This window comes from Theobroma umbraticum, unplaced genomic scaffold (assembly GCF_002168275.2).
Source record: "Theobroma umbraticum cultivar Fairchild unplaced genomic scaffold, ASM216827v3 scaffold_30.0, whole genome shotgun sequence".
Classification (NCBI taxonomy): Eukaryota; Viridiplantae; Streptophyta; class Magnoliopsida; order Malvales; family Malvaceae; genus Theobroma; species Theobroma umbraticum.
Window position 1 is genome coordinate 8,315,484 of NW_018397254.1, and position 18,868 is coordinate 8,334,351.

The window sequence follows — 18,868 nt, forward strand, 5'->3', positions numbered from 1 at the left end:
AGTACCTGGGTTCTCGGTCGAACCTTGAACGGTGCCGCCTGGAGTCAGAATGTCTGCCCTCTCTACGAGACATTGCGTCTTTGGAACTTTGGAAGAGCGGATTAGGGCTGCTTCGCTTTCAGTTGGATGGTAGTAGATACACAGGATACGTCGGGATATGTTCTGATAGAATGCCAACCTCCTTTTAATCCTACAACTTAAATTTCCCTGTTTCATCTTCACCGTTCGATTAGCATATTTTGGGCTACGATAATAAGGTGTAGCACCTAGACACAGTGACTGAACGATGGATTCATGTGGTTTTTTTTTTTTATACATATATAAAAATAGAAACATTGTTTTTTTTTTTGTGTTTTTTTATGCAGAAGACATGGAATTTATAAAATTATTACTTTTACCTGCGTTTAGATGGAGTGAAAACAAAAGAGAGTAAGGTGAGAATGAGAAATGGACTAGGAGAGAAATGAAATAGTCATTTTATGAAAATAAAATAAATATATTATATAATTTGCATCATGAAATAAAATTATTATTATGACATGATTTCAATATTTAGTTAATAAGAATAATTTTTATCTTTTAGATTTTTTAAACTCATTATCTTTTAACAATATGTTATTATTAAATAATAATTTATTTTTATTATTTAAATATTAAGATTCAGTATTAAAATATTATTTATTTTTTAACTTAATTTCTTTTTTTATTTTCATTTTCATTTTTAATCTTTCAATCTATTGTTCCATTATTAAAATATTAATAATTTAATAAGTTTTACTGATTAATATTTCACTAAATAAATTATTCATAGTTTATTACAATATTACTTAAGGTTAGTAATTTATTATTAATAATTTAATTATTTATGTTACCTAAGCTTGCTTAGTGATTGCTTAAAATGAATAGGGATATTTTTGTTTGAAAAATATTTGAATTAGAAGCCGAATAGTTAATTATTCCATGTCTTTTAAAAATATCATTCTTAAGAATGGTTATTCTTTAATTCAAAATAAACCAAACAAAATAATTAGGTGAGATCTAAGCATAAAGAAATAATAACTTAGCTAATCCCAAACCAAAGGTGCCCTTAATTTCATTTCTTTCACATGAAATTTCCTAAAATGTCATTTTATATTTTGATATGAGTAGTACATAAGATATGAGACATGCTTACCACCATCCCTAATCATGTACTAATATATATATATATATATATATATATATGTGTGTGTATATATATATACATACACACTTTGTGCAGAAGACATCATATTTATTGATTAATTTGTTTAAATCAAGGTGGATTCTTTAGTACTAACTTTGTTGTGCAGAATTTTGATTTAAAACCAAAAAAAGGAGACAGGGTTATGCTGCATGACGAGGTTTCAAGTCAAACGTACAAGTCAAGCAACAATTATGACCAGGAAATTTCTTACCAATTGCCATGCATGAAAAAAGTAGACCAATAAATTTCACAGTTCACGAGTCGACCAATTGGTAAAGGCACCAGATCATAAAGAATGGTAGTGCAGAAGGGTTTTCTCTTCTGCAAGCTGACAGAATGGGGAAAGCTCGTTTTGGGTTATCTGTTACTCTATTCCTGGGGAAATTCGGGAGTTTTCAAGCGGTCGGCAAATCAACAACTTAGGATCAAGTCTTAGTTTTCACTCTATTTCTAGATATTTGTATATCCTTTACGAGACTTGTGTAAACATGGGCAAGAGCCACCAGAGAAAAAAGAAGAGAAAGAACACCAGTAAAAGACAAAAGCAAGAACCAGGACCAAGACCTTTCTCTGACTTTGGGAAGGTTGCCAATGGTTTGTTTCATCTTTATATTTTCTTGGCATGCTCTTGTTTGCAAATCTTGTGTTTCGGTTCTCTGCTTCTACCCTGCAGTTTTCAAGGTCTTTTATTTAACCAGTCCTTTTGTTTTCAGAAAGAGTTTCTTCATGTAGCATTCCATAAATATGTATTGAGTATTACCTGTAACCCACATATGTACAGTTCTGAGTTCCTCCTGCAAACTGGTTAACAAGGGAAGATTGATTATCTTTTTTCGATTCTATGTTCTCACCAAACGGCAAACTCCTGCTGACTGTTGGTAGACAGCTTTTCTTCTGTTTGAATCTTTCCTGCAAATCCTGAATCACTCTTGCTATCATTGAATTTCTAGGTTTGCTTACAAAGGGCTACAGCCAGGATCAGAGACTTAGCATTTCGACCCGGAGTTGTAATGGAGTGGTATATTGTGAACTTCTCTGTGTTTGATATTTCAATTGCATAAGTTGTGTTGATTATAGACGGTTCCTTGTAAAATCATTGAGACTGTTTCCAGATTTTAAGTTCAACTGCTGCGAAACACGGTAGACGTTCAAGTCCAACTACACAAATTGCAGCAAGCTATAAATATGGAAACGCTTCAATTGATGTAAACATTGATGCAAAACCAAGTGTGCGTTTGTCTTACTTTGCCGCTTCTCCTGAATTTCAGATTTTGTGTACTGATCAATTCTAAGCATCTGGTTTTTACTTGTGTAATGACAGTTTTCGACAACACTCACTCTTGGTGGAAAGGTTTTACCATCCACATATACCAAAGCTTCATTAAAATTTCCTGATTACAACTTTAGCAAGGTAAGGCTCACATAATTGTGATTACCATCACCAAATAGTTCAGGTCATTCGATAAGACTTTAACTGCAAAATTGTGTTCTTTTCAATTTTGTTTCAGCTCAATCTCAAATTCCAGCATTTCTTCAGAAATGCTGCTTTATACATCTCTGTTGGCCTGAACCAATCCCCTGTAGTAATGCTTTCAGCAAGTATTGGCACTGCAAGCATTGCATTTGGCATGGAAGCAAAGTACAAGCATGCTTCTCACAGTTTTACCCAGTGTGATGCAGGCATTTCAGTTACTCAGCCAAGTTGTGATGCTTCAATAATTCTGTATGTTATACTAGCAATTGTAAATAACACGAACAAATCCACCTTCTTAGTTATCATTATGTCACAACTCACAAGGGTTAGGAATAAATTCCTGTAATTACCTTCTTGCACTTTTTTTCCAATATCAGAGTTAATACTCCCATTGCGATTCTGATCAGGTTAACAACTGATAATACATGATTCTAATTAAAGCTAATAATAATATAAGTAAAATACCTTTTACGGACATAACATTGATAAAAGTTGCATTACTGTTATTGTGGAAACTTCAGTACTTGATCTTTAATTTGTAATTTTCAGGGCTGAAAGAGGTGACCTTCTAAGGCTGGCGTATGTGCATCATTTTGGCCACTCAAGGAAAATTTCTGCAGTGGCAGAGGTCACTAGGAGGCTGTCCAAAAACAAAAACACCTTTGCAGTTGGAGGATCATGCATTGTGGATCATCTAACAGCAGTAAAGGCAAAACTTAACAATCAGGGAAAGCTGCAAGCCCTACTGCACCATATGATCAGTCCCAACTCATGGTTAACTCTTTCTGGTGAATTTGACACCAAAGCTCTTGACAAGAGACCCAGAATAGGATTGGCACTTGCTCTCAGGCTTTAATTGCTCTCTCAACAGCAACAGTATGATGCAGCGAAAAAAATGCAACACATGGTTCTTTCCAATATATCTGCAATGAATGATTATTACTAAGTAGAGAGGAGACATGACTATCCTTCTCTGAAAGAGAAAAACCTTGATGAGCATCTGCTTTTGAATCAGTAAAAGATTACCGCTCAAAATTTCATAGATCAGTTAACTGAACCTTATTCACATGAAGGTGTATTGCACCATGATCACAATAATGCGCATAATACAGCCTATTGTGAAACTACGTCAATCAAATTAATTGAGACTTAAAACTGAGCACAATTTCTCAAGATCACAATTATGGATGCTGGTTCAGGTATTTCAATGGAAGGATTATAAAGAATACTTTCAAAGTGGACAAAACATTTTCTTCTTTTTTCAAAGCATTGTGGAGATTGGAGAAGACAGGTCTTACTAGTCATAAAGCTTAGCAATCGTTCTATGCCGTCAAAAATGATCAATTACTATAACTGCCGTACCAGCTATGGTTTTGCTGTCGTCAAATACCTTGGAAGCTAGTCTAATCGGCTTGAGCATTGCAACTGCTGGTAGAAGAACTCTTTGAGGCCGTGTCTTTAGAGTCTTCCCTAATCCGATTTAATCTGCTGACTTTAACTCCTCTTAGGTCTTAGCACAAGACCTGAACTGAGAAGAAACACTAGTTTGCCAAGCAAACATCTCCTCCAGACGGTGAGAATAAAATGAAACCACAAATTCATACCAGTGCTGATAATAATCGAGGCATTAATTAACAAAATTTTCAGTTCTTCAGACATCAGATTATGACAGAATCAGTTCATAGACTTGAACCTGCTGCACCATTTTAATAGAAGCTCCTCTATACTGGCATCCATTCGGGTTCCAATTCCTCCCCAGATTAGCATGTGAGCCATATCCCCAATTGTTGAACCATTCACTTCATGCACAACCTTGAACCCAATCCTTTTGTAGAACCTAACGAGCTGAAAGTTCAAAAGAACATCAAAATACAGAATTGTCCACTATTCAGCCAAAAGAAGGTATTGTTGTATGAAAATATCTCATTAGCAGAAACCAGAGAAATTCAGTTAGGCGAGAACCTTGGAATGGTAAAGATCCGAGTCATTGATGGCAAGCAACTCAGCAGTCTTACAACCGCAGTCATATCCGTATCGAATAGCTACAGCTCCAATGAACAAACCGATACCAAAAATTGATCTTTCCATGCCCATCGTCTCTCTCTTGAGTTTGATGGAATCCAGGTGCAGAATTCTACCTCCAAACCAGACCCTTATCAGCCCCTCACATCTTCCAAGTTCGCTGTTTGTATCCAGGCTTTTGGCAGTGATCCTGAACAAGGGTCCTAAAGTTTGAAGCCGAAGGTCAAGTTTCTGGGCTCTAGAGGAGGCCAATATGTCAGACATGGATGGTATAGCGGTAGTGTCTTCTTTGATGTCAATGGTTGTAGTTTTATCATATGGTTTGGTGCCATTTTGGAGGGAATTCAAATGGGTTTTTGGTTTAATTTGGTTAGAGGATGATTGGAGTGGTGAAACTGAGAGCTGAGATACCGGAACAGTTTGGGTTCTACTAGGAATTCTTGGATATGGATAGCAGATTCTGGAAACAGCAACCTTGTGTGTTAGTTCCATACGTACTGTGGTCTCGTGGCAGAGAACTGCAACAGAAGAGTGTTTCAGTTAGATGACTGATGTGTCAAATTCTTTCCCCCTTTTCCCCTCCCTTCAAGGATGAAAGATGAGCAAACTCCTGCTGAGAGTGAGAGGATTCTTTCTGTTTCTTTAATTAAGGATTTCGAACGTTAAAAGGACAAAAAAATCTCGTGGTTCGAGGATGTCTACTGGCTGTGAAACGTGGCAGACGTACGATCAGCATTTCGGATTCCTATCGGTTCCATTTCATTTTTTTTGTCTGCTCTATAAGGAGGTAAGACAAAATAAATCAGACAGGCTTAGGGCATGACGGATCAACGATGGGAAATGGGGGATAATAAAGCACAATTTTAGATGGGAATGGAAAAATGAATGACTTAGTTACTCTGTAGTCCCTACCCATGTTTGGTTTATAAGTAATATTTAAAAAGAATAGGCAGTCCGAAGCTTATAAAGCATGAAATGGCCAAAAAGGACTACTGAATTAGAATAAAAGTTATTATTGCATTTATTATTATTATTACTATTATTTCATATTGGAAGAAAATATTTCAATTTATACAATTTCTCACTGCACTATAAATACACAAAACTACTGTGAGATCAACAAACTATACAGAACTATACATACAGGACTGGCATAATACTAAAAATTCTGATTGCTCTTAACAAAGAATGAATCAATTGGCAGATGCCTGCCGTGTGTTGGAGATGATTTATGCTTCTTACGCCTTCTTTGGTTCACAACGTGATCCTGTGGAACAATCCTGACAATATTACAAAAATTTGTCAGATGAAGAGGGCTGCAGCCCAAGAATTTAGTCACATACTGCACAATATAGCTGGCTGATTTAAATCATCAAGTAGGAGTTACAGGCTATACTAATTTAAAACTTGTAATACCTTTGCCTTGGCATCATCGCTCTTGAGTCTGCACCAGATTCCTCCTTCTGAAGCCTCTCAGCAAGATGAAAATCAGAGTGCTCTTGTCTTTCTTCGACAAAACTTGAGGGTAATTCAGCTCCACACAATGAACACTTGTAGTCATCCACCCAATATAGCTGTTCTGTATTATTGGATGAAAAAAATTCCTCATTTCCGGAGGTACTAGCTTCTTTGTTTAATCTGTCAGGGTTGCTGTCCTCAGGCTCCTTCTGTACGGAAGAATCTTCCTCTGACACCCGTGAAACTTCTTTAGAAGATTTTAGGGTATGCACTACCCCATTAGCAGTCTTCACCTAGGGAAATGAATAAATACATAATAACAATAAAGAATTTAGAAAGTAGCCTGACAAAACAAAAAAGCATTACAAAGGTAAAACAAAAGGAAAGCTCAAAAAAGTATTGAGAATGAACATTTGAAGATTTCTAGACTCAGTTAAACAATCAGTATATAAACTTTTAACAAGTACCATTGGCTCAGTTTTGTTGCTTGAAAGTTCGTGAATTTGTTCCATTTCCCAAGCATTTTCACTGGAAATGCAATTGTTGTCATCTACATCTTGTAATGGATTGCTCTCAAATGGATCTCCAAACTCATAATGACATGTCTCATGGTTGCCAACAGAAAAGACAGTTTCCCTTTCATTCCTAAAGTGGAGATCACTTAAATCTGAACCAAAGGAGCTTTGATCATCCACAAGTTTTGTAGAAGCATCTCCTGATATTAAAAATGTGGTGAGAGTTTTTTGTGTAGGATCGACGGGAACACCCACCTTATCTTCATTGAAATGAGACACTCGCAGGCCTAACGGCAAAAAACACAAACACATTGTTATCTTCTAAAGCCCACAATGCGCAGACTGTGTAGACTTGTTCTACCCATATTTTATTTCCTTCTCCATAACCATCAAATAAGAAAAGATAGGCAAACATATTAAAGTCTACCTATGAGTCTCAAAGAAATAGGAAGTTCAGCCTTCAACAGCCTTGAAGCATATTTTAAGATGTCATCACTTGAGCAAATATATTTCTGTAAAGTGACAGCCCTTGTACGAACCTGAAAATTGTAGTTCAGATCAGATATGAGCACACAAAGGGAAGGCATAAAAGAGATGGGCAATATAAATCAAATAATTGATAAGAAGTCATAGAGTTTAACAAATGCAATTGCAATTAATCAATGAGATAAAAGGGAACAAAGCTGTATGACAGACCTGTAACCACATCTGGCCTTTATAAGAAACATAACCAACGATTCCTTTACATTTTGCCACTTGCTATTGAGCATACCAAAAGAAGGAGAAAAAAATGCAATATAACATCATCAATATACCTCAAAAGATGCAGTTTTAAGTTTAAGAGTCAATGTCCGTCCAGAAAGGCCCTCTTTTTGCATGTCAGCTGACAGCATCTCTGCAATATCAGCTGCAAATACAAAAAAACCTAAACTAAATTGCTGCAATAAATGATTAGTCAATTACCAAGACAATTCCATAACTAAATATCATCTAAATTGCCTTCATATATATATATATATATATATATATTTGATATAAGTGCAGACTCAAGTTTAGTCCAACAAAAAGGTGTCTAGAGTAAGGGTGCAATTATAAGGAGTTCAACTGAATTGAATTTGACCATTAATCAAGCTTATAGACTTGGCTAAACATCCCAACACAAACGGAGTCCAGTGAGGTGAATACTAATTATCCATCTTACCAATCTAATTGAAATGCCGCTGCATAATCGTTGATACTAATGTCCTCAATAAACTATTAATTTAATTCCTTGAAGCTATAAAATTTTAAACCAGTTTCACCTTTAAGAAAGTACTAAATATATGAGCATGAAATGTCAAAACAGAAAAAAAACTACCAATCTCTGCATTCAGAGGAGACAAAAAGTTGAGACCATTTACCTAATTTCTGATAAAGCAATGCAGCATCCTCTGTAGCTGAAAATGTTCTCTCACTGCTGATACTTTTCCGAAACCTGGCTTCAGGTGTATCCGTCCCTCCAAGCCCCAATCCAACAGAGAGGAAAAAATCTAATATCATTTGGAAATAGGGTCAGAAGCCCATGATCCCCATGCTATCTATATGCATGAAATAAATTCATGAAACTCAAAAGAAATACAATAACTTTGATGGTCACTTTACCCTCATCGTTGTTGATTATTTAAAATTAATTAAAGAACTTAGAAACGTTGTGCTCACTTATACTTGGAAAGTCATTCCAATGCTTAAAATTGTTGTTGTTTTGCTTATATAGTTTTAGAAGAATTTTAACAGAATTGATTCTCCCTTACCACCTTTTCTTTTCTGGTTCATACAATCACTTCAAATTTAGTATCTATAAGCAAAGGCAATGTAACACATTCTATGACCGGCTAATGATTCAGAAAGCTCTAAGTAAAAGGAAACCTCAACTGACTTCACTAAGTTTTTGTTAAGGAAGTTGATGCAGCAGACTGTAGACAGAAGAGAATGCAGGATGATTATCCCCAATATGTCTGTATCAGTTTCATAAAATTTCTGATGACAATTACTCAATCTTGAAAAATGGTAAAAACACTTTATCCATGTGCTAACCTGCTGAAGAATGAGAAAATAGCGCACAGAGGAAACTGCCTTTCCGCAGCATCTCTTCACACGTATTGATTCCAAGAACACCCCTTAAAATGTTTTCTGTGACCTTGCCTATGCCCCCAATCTGTAAATTCAGTTTTTCAGCATCCATTATTATCAGACAGAAACCTTTTATCCAGTTAAGAAATGGGAATCTTTAATTTTTGTTTTAAATTGAGGGAAAAGGAAATCATATTAAAGACTTCATGTACAAGTCAGAAATACTATTTCCTAAACAAGAGTTTAAGATTAGCTAATCTTGGATATACCTTTCGAATAGGAAGTGAGGATATAAATGCCATGACAGCCATGCGGTCATTTAATAAAACAAACTGTCCATTTGGCTTGTTAATATCTGAGCAAACCTGAGGGATAGAACAAAGTATCCAATATATTCAGAAGGCACAATCAGATATAAACAAAGGTGTAAACAACCAGCTATGATAATAACTTGAAATGTCCAGTTTGAATTCTTTCTTTTGTGATTTGTCTTGCAAGCATGAACTGTGACAGACATATTGAAGTTTTAAAACATTGTATTCCATTAGACTACATCTGAATAAACATAATCAAAACAACTCACTAGTCAACAACATATCAATTGTTAATCAACAAAATGACTCCCATATTCTCACGCCACATCACTAATGACCTCAACAATATGGAAAAATGCCTTCCCATTGGAGATTATAATACTTTTCTATGTAATATGCAGTACTCCAATTTGGTTTGACAATGCAATAATAGCAAATATCATTGTGATGAAAATTTGCAGATGCAAGCTGCCAACTGCAACTGTTTGCAGAGAACAGATAATAGAACCTTAGCAAGTAAGCGGTTTGGAGCCACTCCCGCACTACATGTCAGACCAGTCTCTTCATGTACTCTGGATCTGAGCTCTTCGGCAATCTAAATTGGCAGACAAAGGAAAGTGTCAGCTTAAAAGCCTATAACTGCAGCAGTCAAAATAACAAAATGATAGTGCAACTCACTTCTGCACCACTAATGGCTCTTTCTTTGCAGACCTCAGTAATATCAAGATAAGCTTCATCCAAACTCACAGCCATGAAATTAGGATCATAGTTCTGGAAAACTAACATAGAGGGACATGTGCAATGTAACAGATCAGCACAGCACAACCTCAAGTTGTATCAAGAACTCTGTTTTTAAAAGCAAAGCATTCAACCTTTTCTAGTTAAATTACTATAATGAGTATATTTCTTGAAATCTGTGGGAACAAATATCAATTCTGGACACAATTTACGTGCAATAAATCCAGGCATTGCAGCACGAACCCCAAATTTCCGTGCCTACAAATTGAACATCATTTACTGCAAGTAAATTTCAAGCAACAAATCACTATAAACAATTTAACCATGTAAATCCATTCAAACCTCATAATTAGCAGTGGAAATCATAGACATGCCGCCAACAGCCATCGGTTTACCCTTTAACGAAGGATTACTCAAAGTTTCAACAGCCGCATAAAAAGCATCCATATCTACATGAAGCCAAATCCTTGAAAGCTCACGCGTAGCTTCAAGTTCTAAAATTCTTTTATCCACAACCTAAGGAAAGGTGCAAATTATTTAATTACTTAAATATGATTGCAAATTATTTAATTACTTAAATATGATTTCAAAAATTGCAATATGTAAATAAAGCAGAATTTAAAAGAAAAATTGCTAAAGGGAACCTTTTGATAATGAGATAAATCAGCGGCGGAGATCTTTGCAGCTCGTGCTCGCATATGCTCTATTTTTTGCCAAATAAAGGCCTCTTTTCGCTCTTCGTTTTCGAAATACTTTGATCCTTTGCTCATCTCGTACACTACTCTTTGAACTTTCTCTTTATCAACTCCATCCATGCCTAAAACATCATTTAACCAACCTTTAACGGTTAAGTTTTACTAATTAATCCTTAATGACAGAGAATTTCAAGGTGAATTAATAAATTAAACGGCTGATTGACGGTGAATAGAGAAGCGATTTGATGGATGAGAACTCAGGAAAACGAAAATGTTATTACCTGCTTTGGCGTTGGTGTAAACAGTGTGATAAGATTGCCAGGGTCGTTGATCACCGCTCGCGCTTTCGCTGTCTTCCATTCTTGCTGGAGAAGGGAGAAGACGACTAGGAGAGGAGAAGGCAACCGTATGGACAGAGAGCGCCAAAAGGTGTGAAAATTAAAGGGGAAATAACAAAAAAATGAAGGTGTGGAGCTAGCAAATTTACTAATTTAGTAAGGGCATTGAAAAAGGAAGGTATTTTGGAATACCTCTTTTTATTATGCTTCATTTTCTCTCTTTCTTCTTCTCTCTCACCAGCCCTCGAACCAAGGACATGTTGCTCGGGCGCTCTGACCCAAGCACACCTAACCAACAAGCCGAAACGAGGGCCGGTAAGGTAATGAGCTTCCTCAAATATACATTGCGGTCTTTCTTTTTTTTTTTAACCCCATTTTCCCGATGTTGCAAGATATTATGGAATCAAAATTCAGAAATTGCTCTAATTTTATGGAAATTAAGTTAAATGCTATTACAAATATTTAATGAATGGTTTTATTTTATGATCAATTTTTAAAATGATGTTTAAAAACAAAGTCATGATGGAAGGATGTGATCTTGGTTACTAATTACTACCTTTACTTATTTTATGAACATTATCTATGAGACTATCACCAATGATAATAACTTTATCAAACCACAAATGTAGCTTAATTGAGAAAAAAATGCTTTAAGCAAGTGTAAAAACTATTTGATTCAATCATTAAAAGAAAAATTGAGACATTGGACTTGTGATTCGTCTATGATAAAAAAATTGAAATTCAGTTTTGGTCCTTAGAAGTATTTACTGTTTGATTGCTTTCGGTGTTTTACAATATAATCATATTGTGAGAAATAATTGAATGTGATTGCAAATAATGTAAATAAATTCACCTATATCTTTTATGCAATTGAAATTCGTAATAAAGTAAAGAACGCAGGTAAACTATCTATCATTTTCTCTTGTTAGGATATATTTCTCAATTTTTTAAAATATGATAATAAATATAGTTTTTTTAAAGGTTACATGACAAGTGAAAATTGAAATAGAATTAAACAATTTATATTATTATTATTATTATATGTTATTACATTTAATATTAAATTAAATCAAATTTACATATATTAAGACATCAAAGTTTTAAAATTGTAAATTTAACTAACTAATAATTTATTAGAATATGAAGTGAAAATCAATTCTTCCTTGTCTCATATATTCAATAAGAAACCTATATCACAGCTCGAGAGTTCAAATTAGACAAACTAATTGCCAAACACGTCGGCAGGCCATGCACATGCCTATAACCCAATGTCATGGGCTTAGAGCTTTCGTTAAGATTTGTGTGATGTTTAGGGCTTGGGGATAAAAAGTCTAAGTAAGTCTAACTCAGAATATTGTGCAAAAATGCAAAATTAAAAACATAATAAACTTTGAAGAAAAGACTTTGGGAAAAATAATTAAGATTTTAAACAAATAACTTATGAATGCTATGCTTGAATTGCTTGAATTAAAGACCACTAGGACAATTGACTCTACTCTCCTTTTCCCCTAAACTTAAAAGTTCTATTTATAGTAGCTTATTCTTAATCCTGAAAAAACTCTACTTCTATTGTTTAATACAACTCGTGTAGATAACAAGAGATTAAAGTAAACAAATATTTTACAACTAGCCTAAAGTCCTAATGTAATGAAATAAATAGATGATTATACACAAGAATTCTATCCCAAACAAACTACCTTATTTGAGCAGTCTTCTTGAAGTTAGACTCTTAGTGCAATCTTCCCTGCACATAGCCTACAGTCTTGGGAGACTAGGTGGCATGGTGTGTTTGCAATCCATTGGTAGTCAATGGCCCCTCAACGGATATTAGCCCAAGGTCAATTTCTGACCCTGTAAGGTGTGCAACACATGCTTGTGCTGCTATCCCAACTAGTCTTGTGGGCTGTGCAGGTCATGATTTTAGGAATCGTGACATTCTCCCCAATTCGATCTAGGCAATGCCCTCGTTGCCTCGTAGCTTCCTTATGCCACAAATCTTCAAGAGGTTCCCCACGATAGTTATGGGTGTGATTGAGGCACCCTTTATTGGTTATCTATGAAACACCTCCAAGTCTAAATGTGTTTCACCGTGTGGATGTCTAGCTCACAACTAGCCTTCGACGTCCAAATACACAACTCCCAGGTGCATAGTGTTTCCATTTGTGGCACACATAAGCCACAAAAGGTTTAAGCTTGGTGTTTAGGTTGTCAATCCAATGCGAAAGCTTTGTTGGTCAAATTGCCTAGTCTAGAAGTTACAAGCTGTGGCTTTCTGGTACTTGTTAGCTACATGCACAGCCTTATATTCAAGACCTTTGACAACCTTTGTCAATTGCCATTATTGCCGCTATATTGCTGCCATCAATTCCTCTAGGCCTACATCATGGCGCATAAAATTACTAATTGTATTGTGCTATTCTATGCAAAGCTCATTACTAGTAGACTCTAGCTTATCAATATTGTCCTTGACGTATTCGAAGTTGCTCCACACCTTGTGGTTGTGGTTGATAATTGTCTCAATCTTACAATGACTTCAATTCAAAATAAATTTCTCTTTGTCTTGTAGCTTTTAAGGTTTGGGGAAACTTACCCAAAATTCTAATTTATTGAAAATTGGGGGCTTCACTATATTTTGGATTCCTCACAATTTGTCAACCTTAACTTACCTTTTGGATGCGCAATAAGCTTGAAATTTTCCTGGGATAATGGGAATCTTGTTTTTACCTAGCTTTGGAAGGTGTTGTTTTAATAAAGAATGTTAAAATACAACAGGGTTTTGACTATACTACTCACTTTTGGGAAGTGTTACTTTGATACCAATTGTCACGAGCCTAGAGCTTTAATTAAGATCCATGCGGCGCTTAAGTTTTAGGGATAATAAGCCTAAGCAAGCCTAACTCAAAATATTACGTAAAGATGCAAAAGCAAAAACACAATAAACTTTGAAAAAAAAACTTTAGGAAAAAATAATTATATTATTCCCAAGAGAAAACAGATATATAAGATTTTAAGCAAATAAACTATGGAAGCTAGAATGCTTGAAATGCTTGAAGTAAAGACTGCTAGGGTAATTGACCCTAATTCTCTTTTTTCTCTAAACTTAATAATTCTCTTCTTTTCTAAACCTAAGGGTGTTCTTTATAATAACTTATTCACTATCCCAAAGAAACTCTACTTCTATTGTTTAGTCCATTTAGAGTAGATAACAAGAGATTAAAAATAAATAAATATTTTATGATTAGTTTAAAGTCTTAGCGTAAATAAAATAAATAGATGCTTATACACAAAAATTTTATCCCAAATAAACTATCCTATTTGAGCAATCTTCTTGAAGTTGGGCTCTTTGTGCAATTTTCCCTGCACTTGGCTTGCAATCTGGAGAGATTGGGTGGCGTGGTTTGTCTGTAGCCCATTGGTTGTCGATGGACCCTTCAATGGATTTGGCCCACGGTCGATTTCTACCTTCGGAGGTATGCGGCACTTATTTGTGTTGATGTTCTGACTAGTCTCGCGGGCACCAAGGACACTAGGTAGGTCCACAACCCAAGTAAACTAGTACAACAAATATGGCAGCAACTTAGATAGGAGGCCTAGCTCGTGTACTAGAGATAGAAGTGTCCACGCATAAAAGAATTTTGTTTGATTTGAAGTTTTTATTAATTTGGCATAATTTTAAATTTGAGAAGCACAATGCCCAAGTAAAATGTGGGTTCTTAAGCACTAAAGGAAGTAATTGTAACTAAAATAAATTTCTTATCGTAGTAATTTTGATAAAAGATTTTATCCCAATAATTGTAAGAGCACAATGATAATCCTTTTTTTCCTTTTTTAAATAATTTTTTTCACAGTAATGATCTTTTATGTGTATATATATGTAAATATGGAAGTAAAAGAAGGAAATATAGTGCTATGTTTAAGAGCAAATCAAAACGCTCTCTTCGGTTTCTATATAAATATATATAATTTTCCTTTAGTATGTATCATACTTGTTAGCAATCAAAAAAATTGAAAAACTTCGATAGAAGTAAAATAGAAATTAAGTTTTTGGAAGCAAATAATTAATATGGGTATCATGATATGAAGGCAAGGTATCTTTTTTTTGAAAAAAAATAATTAAATAATTAATATCTATAAAAGTTGAAAAAAAAATACCACGTAGGGCAAATAAATGATCCAGAAGGTAATTTTTTTTACTTGGTGTAAAAGACTCAACGTTGTCTAACATTCCTGATTTTAATTAAATAATAAAGAAAAAGATTCATTTCTAAATTTGATCTACACCCTTTTTATACCATTTGGAAAAATTATAATGATATTTAACAAATGCCAAAAATGAATTTACCTCGTTTGTAAAAAGCCACGAACCCTTATGTCTATAACATTTATTTTAACACCCAATATATTTATAAAATGTATAAAAATTTAATAATTTTTGGAACAGCGTGTATGTTATCAACGATTAATTTTAAATAATAATAAATTCAGTTTTTTTTTTAAGATTACATAACAAGTGAAAATAATAATATGATTGAACAGTTCTATATATATACATCACATGTTATTATATTTAGCATAAAAAAATTAGCATAAAATTAGATAAAATTAAATAGAAGATTAGACTAAATTTTCATAAACTTGAACTTCAAGTGAGAATATAATGACTGCAAATTTAAATAACCAATAACCAATCGTTAAATTACAGAATATTCATGAATTGGAATGAAGAAAAGAAATTAACATCCCTGCTGGCCTATTGTAATACACATGATATAAATGGCAAAAAATCTTGTCCCCTCTAAATATATAGTAAACATTTGGCAAGACTCGAAAATAGCCATAGGTATTGCATGGGTCAGCACTGACATGCCCTTCACTTTAGTTTCCAGTATTAATACAAATTAATGCTTTCCTTAATATGCATAATTGTGATGAATATGACAAATCATTTCCCATATTAATAGGTATGTTGCCAAAACTGAACAAAGCGATTGGAGTGAACCAATTGCTTAGTGTTGGCTATAAAATCAATATAACTACAAGTTTAATTTATAGAATTCCTCAATCTCCTCATCTTCTCACTCAGTCTCAAGTATGAATCAACTCATTGTGTTTTTTATTTTATTTTATTTGGGGAATTTAAATACTGATATTTATTTTTGATTCATATACTTGGATTTGTGAGTGTTTTTTGGTTTTTCTTTTTTTTCAGATCGATGTGATTGATTTTATTTTATTGAAGTGGTTGCAGGATCAAAGTACAAAACAATGGAGCTTGGCAAGAAACGGAGTCTGCTGCTGTTGATGCTTTTTGCAGGTTTGATTTTAACTAGAAGGCAATATTGTCTCCAAAAATGAATTTAGTTTAAATGACGGGATTAATTAATATTCTTTTCAAAAGGGTTAATTTTAATTGAATCCCATTAATCATTGTCCTACTAGTGCTAAGTAAAGGTGCTCTGATTATTATAAAAAAGATAAAATAAAACAAAATGAAAAAAAATCACTGCTTTGCGATATATATACTCGAAGCATGCATGCATGCGTTCATTATTATTATTCTGTCAAACAAAAAGGACAAATAATTAACAGATGACAAACATTTTGCAGGACTAATGAAAGCCAAGGCATTGTCCTATGATTATACAGCCAGCATTGAGGTAAGATTTTCCCTACAATTCATTCTGGAAATATAATTAATTAAACCTCCTGTTTCATGCCCATAAAGTACGGAAAAAATGCTAAATATTATCTATCAAACTTCAGTGTTTAGCAGAACCTCACAAACCTCAGTACGGCGGAGGAATAATTAAAAACCCAGAGTTGAATGGTGGCTTGATGGGATGGTCTACATTTGGGAATGCGACAATGGAACACAGGGAATTAAATGGCAACAAATTCCTCGTGGCTCGTACCAGAAACCAATTCTTCGACAGTGTCTCCCAGAAGCTTTACTTGGAAAAGAACAAGCTCTATACCTTCTCCGGTATTGCCTTGTTTAAGACATTTCTCTGATGTATATATACTACTTAATATGATTAATTAGATTCTACAAGTTTAATTTTGATCTAGAATGACATAAATTTTCTATGATCTTTGCGTTCATGAAGCTTGGGTACAAGTCAGTGACGGGAATGCTGCAGTGAGGGCAGTATTCAAAACAGTAACTGGGTTCAAGCATGCCGGTGCAATTGTTGCCGAGTCCAAGTGTTGGTCCATGCTCAAGGGTGGCCTCACAGTGGATGCGTCGGGCCCTGCTCAGCTTTACTTTGAAGTAATAATTTCCTCTTGTTTTTGCTGAAGGTTTCCTTTTATTATCAGCATCAGTTTGTTCTAAATACTTAAAAAGTTGCTACTTCTTTCAGAGCCATAACACCTCGGTTGAGATATGGGTTGATAGCGTCTCGTTGCAGCCATTCACCCAAGACGAGTGGAAGTCTCACCAGTTTGAAAGCTTGGAGAAGGTCAGTACATATAATTTAATGACACTGTCTAGGAAACTCTGCAAAACACAAACACATTAAAAGTTTATTCAAAGAAAATTATTTAAAAAAATCCAACTAAATGTTAAGGAGGGTGAGACCTTAGATATTAGTTTGCAGGTACAAACTCCAGAAGAAAAGACATTAGTGCATATTTGAAAGGAATAACTCATAATCAAGCTATAATTTTGCAGACAAAGAGAAGAGTCAGAATCCACGCAATGGATGCACAAGGGAACCCCCTAGCAAACTCGAAGATTACCATCCAGCAAAAGGCATCAGGAAAGCCAGTTGGTTGCGCTACTAACAAGAACATCCTCGACAACACAGCCTACCAGAACTGGTTCACTTCGAGGTTTACACATACAAGCTTTGAGGATGAAATGAAGTGGTACAGCACTGAACCAACCCAAGGCAAGGAGGACTATTCGGTCGCAGATTCCATGATGCAATTAATGAAACAACACAACATCTTGGTCCGGGGCCACAATATTTTCTGGGACGATCCTTCCTTCCAACCGAGCTGGGTTCCGTCCCTCCAACCCAAAGACCTTGCCGACGCAGCCAATAAAAGGATTAATTCAATAATGTCAAAATACAAGGGTCAAGTAATCGCCTGGGATGTTGTTAATGAGAATTTGCATTTTAATTTCTTCGAAAGTAAGCTCGGGCAAGATGCTTCTAGCACCTTCTACAAAATGGCTAATGATATTGATCCAGCGATAACTTTGTTTATGAACGAGTTCAATACCATAGAGGAGAGCGGAGATTCAGCATCGACACCGGCTAAGTACCTTGACAAATTGAAAAGTGCCCAAGCTACGCTCGGTGCCAATGGTAACCAGATGGCTATTGGGCTTGAGTCCCATTTCAGCGTTCCAAACCTCCCTTACATAAGATCTTCTCTTGATACTCTCGCTGCCACAAAGTTACCCATTTGGCTAACAGAAGTGGATGTAAAGAGCGATCCCAATCAGGTAATATTTCCTCCTAATCAGTTAACAACATGATTAATATTCAATTATAAATATTTTTGTTGGATGGTTTTTAAATACTTGAGCAGGCAATGTTCCTAGAGCAAGTTCTGAGGGAGGGACATGACCACCCTGGTGTTGCTGGCATAATAATTTGGTCTGCCTGGAAGGCAGAGGGATGTTACCGGATGTGCTTGACTGACAATAATTTCCAGAACTTGGCAACCGGTGACGTTGTTGACAAGCTGTTGAAAGAATGGGGAATCAAGACCACCTTAGAAGGCAACACCGATGCCGACGGTTTCTTTGAGGCCTCTCTTTTCCATGGAGAATATGAAGTGAAAATCACTCACCCGGCTGCAATCGATTCTTCCCAGTCTCGGAGATTCAAGGTGGAACCTACACATGCCTCTGAGGAAAACGCAATGCTTCTCCAACTTATCACATGACTCCTTGTCATTATTGTTCCCTATACAGTCACCATTAAACTGCTCTTGTTTATGACATAGAACAATAAAAGCAGATTC

General features: G+C 35.1%; 4 protein-coding genes across 4 annotated transcripts; 2 read left to right on the top strand and 2 right to left on the bottom strand.

The window, feature by feature from the left end:
- The first annotated feature begins 1,513 nt into the window (after positions 1-1,513).
- On the top strand, positions 1,514-3,565 carry LOC110416608 (mitochondrial outer membrane protein porin 5-like). The gene is made up of 6 exons (XM_021428636.2): positions 1,514-1,819; positions 2,176-2,243; positions 2,338-2,454; positions 2,547-2,636; positions 2,734-2,948; positions 3,249-3,565. The coding sequence occupies exons 1-6, from the start codon at positions 1,714-1,716 to the stop codon at positions 3,553-3,555; spliced, it is 903 nt and encodes a 300-aa protein (XP_021284311.1). The 5' UTR covers positions 1,514-1,713; the 3' UTR covers positions 3,556-3,565.
- An 805-nt stretch (positions 3,566-4,370) lies between these two features.
- LOC110416618 (uncharacterized) lies at positions 4,371-5,524 on the bottom strand. The gene is made up of 2 exons (XM_021428647.2): positions 4,662-5,524; positions 4,371-4,544 (listed from the first exon to the last, which is right to left on the bottom strand). Exons 1-2 carry the CDS (start codon positions 5,211-5,213, stop codon positions 4,374-4,376), a joined length of 723 nt encoding a protein of 240 aa, XP_021284322.1. The 5' UTR covers positions 5,214-5,524; the 3' UTR covers positions 4,371-4,373.
- Positions 5,525-5,724: 200 nt separating this feature from the next.
- LOC110413020 (DNA/RNA polymerases superfamily protein) lies at positions 5,725-11,202 on the bottom strand. The gene is made up of 14 exons (XM_021423724.2): positions 10,832-11,202; positions 10,500-10,672; positions 10,198-10,371; positions 9,990-10,113; positions 9,796-9,896; positions 9,626-9,712; positions 9,073-9,168; positions 8,768-8,888; positions 8,095-8,223; positions 7,510-7,601; positions 7,122-7,233; positions 6,647-6,981; positions 6,138-6,472; positions 5,725-6,001 (listed from the first exon to the last, which is right to left on the bottom strand). The coding sequence occupies exons 1-14, from the start codon at positions 10,908-10,910 to the stop codon at positions 5,881-5,883; spliced, it is 2,079 nt and encodes a 692-aa protein (XP_021279399.1). The 5' UTR covers positions 10,911-11,202; the 3' UTR covers positions 5,725-5,880.
- A 4,951-nt stretch (positions 11,203-16,153) lies between these two features.
- On the top strand, positions 16,154-18,790 carry LOC110425509 (endo-1,4-beta-xylanase 5-like). The gene is made up of 7 exons (XM_021440435.2): positions 16,154-16,202; positions 16,496-16,545; positions 16,652-16,871; positions 16,996-17,159; positions 17,251-17,349; positions 17,562-18,344; positions 18,431-18,790. Exons 1-7 carry the CDS (start codon positions 16,154-16,156, stop codon positions 18,788-18,790), a joined length of 1,725 nt encoding a protein of 574 aa, XP_021296110.1.
- Positions 18,791-18,868: the final 78 nt, after the last annotated feature.

Bases quoted from the DNA above. Each gene is read 5' to 3' on its own strand.
- LOC110416608 (XM_021428636.2), top strand. From the start codon at position 1,714: ATGGGCAAGAGCCACCAGAGAAAAAAGAAGAGAAAGAACACCAGTAAA. The intron at 2,244-2,337 runs GTATATTGTGAA...GACTGTTTCCAG, and splicing joins CCCGGAGTTGTAATGGAGTG to ATTTTAAGTTCAACTGCTGC. The intron at 2,455-2,546 runs GTGCGTTTGTCT...GTGTAATGACAG, and splicing joins ACATTGATGCAAAACCAAGT to TTTTCGACAACACTCACTCT.
- LOC110416618 (XM_021428647.2), bottom strand. From the start codon at position 5,213: ATGGAACTAACACACAAGGTTGCTGTTTCCAGAATCTGCTATCCATAT. The intron at 4,545-4,661 runs GTTCTCGCCTAA...TTGAACTTTCAG, and splicing joins CGGATCTTTACCATTCCAAG to CTCGTTAGGTTCTACAAAAG.
- LOC110413020 (XM_021423724.2), bottom strand. From the start codon at position 10,910: ATGGAAGACAGCGAAAGCGCGAGCGGTGATCAACGACCCTGGCAATCT. The intron at 9,713-9,795 runs GTGAGTTGCACT...CTGCCAATTTAG, and splicing joins GAGCCATTAGTGGTGCAGAA to ATTGCCGAAGAGCTCAGATC. The intron at 9,169-9,625 runs GTTCTATTATCT...TCTATCCCTCAG, and splicing joins CAAACCGCTTACTTGCTAAG to GTTTGCTCAGATATTAACAA.
- LOC110425509 (XM_021440435.2), top strand. From the start codon at position 16,154: ATGGAGCTTGGCAAGAAACGGAGTCTGCTGCTGTTGATGCTTTTTGCA. The intron at 16,203-16,495 runs GTTTGATTTTAA...AACATTTTGCAG, and splicing joins GCTGTTGATGCTTTTTGCAG to GACTAATGAAAGCCAAGGCA. The intron at 16,546-16,651 runs GTAAGATTTTCC...ATCAAACTTCAG, and splicing joins ATTATACAGCCAGCATTGAG to TGTTTAGCAGAACCTCACAA.